We start from the raw sequence: 7,148 nt of genomic DNA on the forward strand, positions 1-7,148 counted from the left end.
CCCATAGCCCAAAGGAGAGAGTCCTGGTTTGGACCGCTGCCTACAGAGCCCCATCCACCGGGCTGCTGTTTGTTCCTCAGCTTGGAGGTGCCGGAGAGAATGTGATCAGAGCAGAAAAGAAGGACCCGCAGAGTCACTGCCCCTGGTGAAAAAGTCAGGGAGAGACAGGACTCCCACCTGAGGAGAAGCAGACAGCTGCCTTTGAAATTGCCTATGGGGGTGGGAAGAGCAGCATCTCCTGGGTGCCTGGAGCCTGCCACGCTGGCCATGCAGATGCCCTTGCCCTGCACTGCCACAGCAATACCCAGGGGAGCTTTGCCAAGTGGGCCCTGGCTCTGTTCTCAGTGCTCACCTGAGGCCCTCCCGCCTTATATGGGTGCCAGGGTGTTCTGTGACCTCCCTCTCGGACCTCTCCCTGGCAGGTGAGGGTCCTGGTTGTACATGGAAGATGACAGAAAAAGCCAATGGAGTGAGGAGCTCCCTAGCCAATAACCACAGCCATCATGCACCTACTGCCATCAAGGTCAATGGCGAAGATGACCACAGGACCAGCAACAGGTGAGTCTGCTGAGGCTGGATCGTTGCAGAGGTGGCCCTGAGGCTGCGACTTTCTCCCAACTGTGCCTCATTGTCACAGAGTAAATAATCTTTGGCTCAAGGACAGCCTCTAAAAGGACGACGGGATTTCTAGGCATCTCCCGGGGTGGGGGGGAGAGTGCTAATAGGAGACAAAAAACAAAGAAACAAACAAGCCCTTGGTCACCCCGCTCCTTCCTCTGCAGGCCACAGTCTGCGGCCGACGATGACACCTCCTCAGATCTACAGAGGCTGCAGAGGAGGGGTGGCTTCTGCAGGTGGGTTTCACCACTGCCCTGCTGCAACCCCTCCGTCCCATGGGGCCTGTCAGATCATGGGGTCCTCTCCGTCCCACAGGGCCTCTCTATCAAGACCTCTGGGAAGTACTGTCAACGCTGTCCTAGCTCAACTATTTTTCGGGAGGAGGCTCCTGTGAGCAGGCTCGGAGTGGCAGTGCAGGTTTCTCTTCAGACTTGCCTGTGGCACTGTTGGGAGGAGAGATGCTTCCCAGCGGAAGGGTATAGGTAGAGGGCTCCCAGGTCTCCAGCCCAGAGTTGTAGGCCCCATGGGGAACTCAGGAAGCTTGAGCCAACCTTCCTCCTGACCTGTCCTCCCTTAGCATCATCTCCATCTTGCCCCAGAGACCCCCTGTTTGTTCTTCACAATCGACAGAGACGGCACCTCCTACAGGAAGTCTTCCCAGATTAGCCCCTTACCCCTCAGGCTGCTGTGTTGGGAGTCACACCCGAGCGCCATCCCCCTGTCCTCAGCGCAGGTCCTCTCTCCACAGTGCGGTTCTCTTCTCTCCTCTCCAGGATTGCCTGCCTGGTGGGGGTCATCAGAGAGTGGGCCAACAAGAATTTCCACGAGGAGGAGCCCAGACCTGACTCGTTCCTTGAGCGTTTTTGTGGGCCTGAGCTCCAGACCGTGACGACACAGCAAGGAGATGGCAAAGCGACAAGGACAGCGAGGGCAAGGGCAGCAAGTATAGCTGTCTGGCCTGTGGGACTGGAAGGGCTCCCAAGCATGCGGTCGGAGGGTGTGCTGGGGTTTCTCATAGCACAGCCAGGGGCTGACCAGGGCCTATGCCCTCTCTACCAGCCAGTGGCCCACCTGCCACAGGAGCCCCTGCTGGCTTTTCTCACCTTAGCTGCCTCTTGCCGGCTGTCCTCTTGCTGCTTACCTGAATGTGGGCGGGGAGAGGGCTCAGCCAATGGTGTGCCAGCCCCAGCCTGGGCTCTAGCGGTCAGTAAATACAGAGGAGGGTGCATATAGGGAATGCTGTGGAGGGGATGCCAGTACCGGTGCCCATGTGAGCACAGGGGTGGGTCTTTGAAGAGGCCATGCTGGGGGGCTGCCTGGTGGGAGAAGGCCCAGAAACGACTGAGCGAGACAGAACAAGCGGGGAGGCCAGAGAAGGCGGAGCTGGAGGGTCTGTTCTTTGAGGAATGAGTAGGCGACTGTGGATGTCTGGCCAGTAGGGGAAAAGAGCTCTTGCCAAGGCAGGACACAGCATCTGGGAAAGTGATTTGGGAGCTGGAGGCCGGGGACTAAACAGGGAGTGGGGGCGGGGGCGGGGACAGGAAGCACGTGACGCTTCCTTGCTTGGAGTTCCTCTCTCTTCCCCGGAGGGATGTGGGAACCGGCCCTGAGCCCTCATTACCATGCTGTGGACGTCCCTTCCCAGGGCCTGAAGCCTGCCTCAGTGAAAACACTACCCCTCATGCGCCCTCTGGGCAAGAGACTTCCAGAGGACAGAAGAACCAGTGGGCCCATGTGGGGTCTCTTTGCCCTCCAAGCTCTACTCAGATGCACAGTGCCAGGTTGTGGCTTCCTGAAAAATGAGGCCCTAAGACAACCCGTCCCTCACACCACATATACCCTCAGGTGTTGCTTTTTCAGGGTTCCCTGGCTACTGGAAGCTGGGCTGGGGCCACACTGGGGAGCCAGTTCCCAAGCCTGGCCTCTGTCTCCTCAGGAAGAAATGTGAACTATTTGTCTTGGACCCAGCTGGGGACTGGTACTACCGCTAGCTATTTGTCATCGCCATTCCTGTCCTCTACAACTGGTGCCTTCTGGTGGCCAGGTGAGCAGGGGGTGGTCTGGGAGGGTGTGGCCAAAGCAACCCAGTCCCAGTTGTGGACACAGAGCTCACCCCAACGCAGCCCTCTTTCTGGATTCCCTGCTTGCCAGTGGCCCCTCCCTCTTCCCTATTAACCCCCAGCTCCTTCAACCCCAACCCGATTTAATATGCTGCCAAAAGCTTCGTGTCTATCCTTTTCCTGGTGTCCGTAATCTCTTCCTACTTCCTCATCCAAACCGATACTGTCCTAGGTGAGACCGGCCCCCTCTCTCCCTGGGACAAGTACAAAAGCCCTGCAGCCATTCCTTACAGGCACTCTTGCCCTCTCTAATGCATCTTCCACACTTGCAACTAGCATGATTGATAGAAACTGGGATTTGATGATGTCAGGCCTTCCTCACAAACCTCTCAATGGTCCCTCATTGCCCACAGGATGAAGTTCAAGTGCTCAGCGTGGCCTTCAAGGCCCTCTGGACCTGGCCTTTCTCTCTAGCTCCACCTTCTGGACATACCCCAGCCCCAGCACTCACTATTCTTGGATCAGAACATGCTGTTTCCTCAAGAGAAAATTCCCTTTCCCCATTTTCAACCTATGGAGATTCTTCTTGCAGTCTCAGTTCTGAAGTCATTCTCCACATGTAGCTTTTCCTGACGGTGTTGCCCCCCCCATCCCCTACCTCAGTCATTCATTCAGCAAGGATTTGACTGAGCACCTACTGGGTGCTAGGCCTAGTGCTCAGGGCTAGGGACAATGTGGTGAAAAAGACACACGTGGTCTCTGCGCTCCTGGAGCTCTCAGGCTAGTGGGGGACACTGACAGTGAACATGAACAAACCAATGCCCGAGATGAGTCCAAGGGCCAGAGGCAGGGAGCTACTAGAGAAAGGGCATTCAGGGTGGACTTCTCTGAGGAGGTGGTACCTTGGCTGAGACCTGAGTGACGAGAGGAAGTCGGTTATTTAGATGCTTCAGGTTGGTGGAGGGAACATTCTGGGAGGAGGGAGCAACAAGGTGCCAAGCCCCTGTTTCAGGATGGCCTAGTGTGGCTGGAGGACTGCAGGTGAAGCATCAGACAGGCTTTGTGTGCCAGGGGAGGGGGCTGGGTTTTATTCTAAGTGTAACCAAGTAATCAGAGCTCAGTGCTCCTCCCTTGACTTGTATGCTCACTGAGTCATCATCCAGGGTTCTGTCCCTTCTTCTGCCCTCTCCCGAGGCCCCTACCCATCCAGTCACCAAGTCTCGTCAATTCCTCCTAAAACTCTCCTGCCATCTCCAACCTCTCTTCATTCCCACTGCTTCGAGTCTAAGCCCAGCTACTGCTCTCTCTCTCATCTGGGTTGGCCAGTACTCTGCGTTGGGTTCTCAATAGGTGTGTGTTGAAGAGCCGAGCATGGAAGCTATTCAGCTGTGTATTGTGTGCATTCTTCCAACAACTCATTTTTCAGTCAACTCACTCTTGTTGAGCACTTGAATCCTGGGCCAAGATGTGCTCTGGGCTAAGATATGGGGCATGCAGTAATGACTAAGAGTTGGTGGTCTCTGTCTTCTTGGAGCTCATAGTCCAGTGGGTGAGACAGACAAGTAATCGTCAGTAGTGATGTCTACATAATAATAAGGGTTGGAGTAGTACTTGCTTGTGAATGTCTTCTTGGCAGCAGACTGATTCATCAGTGCCTCTGGTGGCCATCCCAAGCCCTGCTCACAGTGAGCAAACAGTCTGGGGACTTCAGGGGGCCTTGGCTAGCTTTATGGTGAAGCCCAGCCCTGTCTTCCTGAAGAGCCTGATTCAGTGACGTACAGAAAGATTACTACGTAGTGCAGCTGGTGCTGGACTACTTCTCAGATGTGGTCTGCATCGCAGACCTCTTCATCCGATTGCGCACAGGTAAGTGGATAACTGGGATGTGCAGGCAGGACCATGGCCCATGAGACCAAAGGCTTGGATCCACATTCTCAGGAAGCCCTCTTGGCATGGTGTTAGCCTCAAATGTTTGTCTGGGACACAGGTTGGTGGTGATTTGGGGGTGATGTCTTAGGGTACTTATGGCCAGCCATGCTCTGAGTTTCCTATACCCCTCCTTGGGAAAGAGAGTTGAGTGATCACTTTGTTCCTTGCTGAATACTAGTCTACCAGGAGGGACAGGCCTGAAGGCAGAGGTGATATGTTGGCTGTGTCTCCATCAGGTTTCCTGGAGCAGGGGCTGCTGGTCAAAGACACCAAGATGTTGCGGGACAACTACACCCACATCCTGCTGTTCAAGCTGGATGTGGCTTCCATCATCCCTACAGACCTGATCTATTTTGCTGTGGGCATCCACAGACCTGAGCTGCGCTTCAGCCGCCTGCTACACTTTGCCCGCATGTTTGAGTTCTTTGACTGCACTGAGACACGCACCAGCCACCCCAACATCTTCTGCATCAGCAACCTGGTCCTCTACATCTTGGTCATCATCTGCTGGAATGCCTGCATCTACTACGCCATCTCCAAGTCCATTGGTTTTGGGGTCGACACCTGGGTTTACCCCAACATCATTGACCCTGAGTATGGCTACCTGTCTAGGGAATACATCTATTGCCTTTACTGGTCTACACTGACCCTCACCACCATTGGGGAGACACCACCATGAAAGATGACGAGTACCTATTTGTCATCTTTGATTTCCTGATTGGTGTCCTCATCTTTGCCACCATCGTGGGTAACGTGGGCTCCATGATCTCCAACATGAACGCCACCCGGGCTGAGTTCCAGGCCAAGATCGATGCCGTCAAACACTATATGCAGTTCCAAAAGGTCAGCAAGGAGATGGAAGCCAAGGTCATTAGGTGGTTTGACTACCTCTGGACCAATAAGAAGAGTGTGGATGAGCGGGAAGTTCTCAAGAAACTACCATCCAAGCTGAGGGCTGAGATAGCCATCAACGTCCACCTGTCCACACTCAAGAAAGTGTGCATCTTTCAGGATGGTGAGGCTGGCCTGCTGGTGGAGCTGGTATTAAAGCTCCGTCCTCAGGTCTTCAGTCCTGGGGATTACATTTGCCGCAAGGGGGATATTGGGAAGGAGATGTACATAATCAAGGAAGGAAAATTGGCAGTGGTGGCTGATGATGGTGTCACTCAGTTTGCCCTGCTCTTGGCTGGGAGTTGCTTTGGAGAGCTCAGTATTCTTAACATTAAAGGCAGCAAAACGGGCAATCGACGCACAGCCAATATCTGAAGCCTTGGCTACTCAGATCTCTTCTGCTTGTCCAAGGATGATCTTATGGAAGCTGTGACGGAGTACCCTGATGCCAAGAGGGTCTTGGAGGAGAGAGGTCGGGAGATCTTGATGAGGGAGGGATTGCTGGATGAGAATGAGGTGGCAGCCAGCATCGAGGCGGATGTGCAGAAGAAGCTAGAACAGCTGGAAACCAACATGGAGACCTTGTACACTCGCTTTCCCTGCCTGCTGGCTGAGTACCCAGGGGCCCAGCAGAAGCTCAAGCAGCACATCATGGTTTTGGAAACCAAGATGAAGCAGAATAATGAGGATGACTACCTGTCAGATGGAATGAATAGCCCCAAGCCAGCTGCTGCTGAGAAGCCATAATGCCTTGGTCCCAGCTGCCTCTGCAGCCTTGGCCTTGACCCCGGGGGCTAGAAGAGTTGTGTAGGTCCCCACATATATATGCATTACCCCCATGTCCCCTTGATTTCTCCCAGAAGCCTCTCTGTCAGCAGGTTTTTGACTCAATCATCCAGAAGCCCTTCTCCAAGTCCAACTAACAGCCCATCTTGTGCAGAGTGCAGACCGTGTTTGGCTCGGCTTCCAGAAACTTCAGCCTGTCCAAGTTTAAGGAAGGAAGAGGAGAGCAGCATCTCTCTGGGCTCCTTTGTACCTAGTCACCTCCCACTTTGTTCTTCTCCTTTTAAAAAAATTTCTTTTTAAATTTTTACTGGAATATAGTTGATTTACAATGTTGTGTTAGTTTCAGGTGTCAGTTATACATATACATATATCCACTCTTTTTTAGATTCTTTTCCCATATAGGCCATTACAGAGTATTGAGTAGAGTTCCTTGTGCTGTACAGCAGGTTATTGTTGGTTATCTATTTTATATACAGTTCACTTGGTTCTTTTCTAATATGTCTTCTGAATATCTCCATTTCCCTGCATGAGTACGTAGTTCAAGCACTGGAGGCAGACACTTAGCACTGGTCTCAGTGTCTGTCTTCCAAGGCAGACAAAAGTATGGAGGGGGGCAGGTAGGAGGTGCTCACTCCAAGTCCTGCTCTGTTGATCCGTCTGCCTGTCTGCCAACCAGGACTGCGACCCCTGAGGTCTTCTCTAGACCAGGGGGATGATGATGCTCCTGGTCTCGAGTCCATTCCAGAGCAGGGAGTGAGGAACTAGCAGTGGGCCAGCAGGCACTGCTGGAGAAGGTGGTGGGCAGGAGCTCTGGCCATCACCTCTATGCAGAGCATTTCTGAAGAGGCCCTGAGGCTGGTGGTG

General features: G+C 53.6%; 1 protein-coding gene across 1 annotated transcript; it reads left to right on the forward strand.

Annotated features, from left to right (window-relative positions):
• Positions 1–448: 448 nt before the first annotated feature.
• Positions 449–6,245, forward strand: CNGA2 (cyclic nucleotide gated channel subunit alpha 2; the record flags this gene model as incomplete). The annotated part of the gene is given in 10 exon segments (XM_082864150.1): positions 449–558; positions 783–854; positions 1,392–1,528; positions 1,531–1,561; positions 2,555–2,606; positions 2,610–2,662; positions 4,450–4,544; positions 4,844–5,281; positions 5,284–5,870; positions 5,874–6,245. Coding segments are annotated over 10 exon segments (1,947 nt in total).
• Positions 6,246–7,148: the final 903 nt, after the last annotated feature.

Source organism: Leucopleurus acutus (genome assembly GCF_964270905.1).
Source record: "Leucopleurus acutus genome assembly, chromosome: X".
Lineage (NCBI taxonomy): Eukaryota > Metazoa > Chordata > Mammalia > Artiodactyla > Delphinidae > Leucopleurus > Leucopleurus acutus.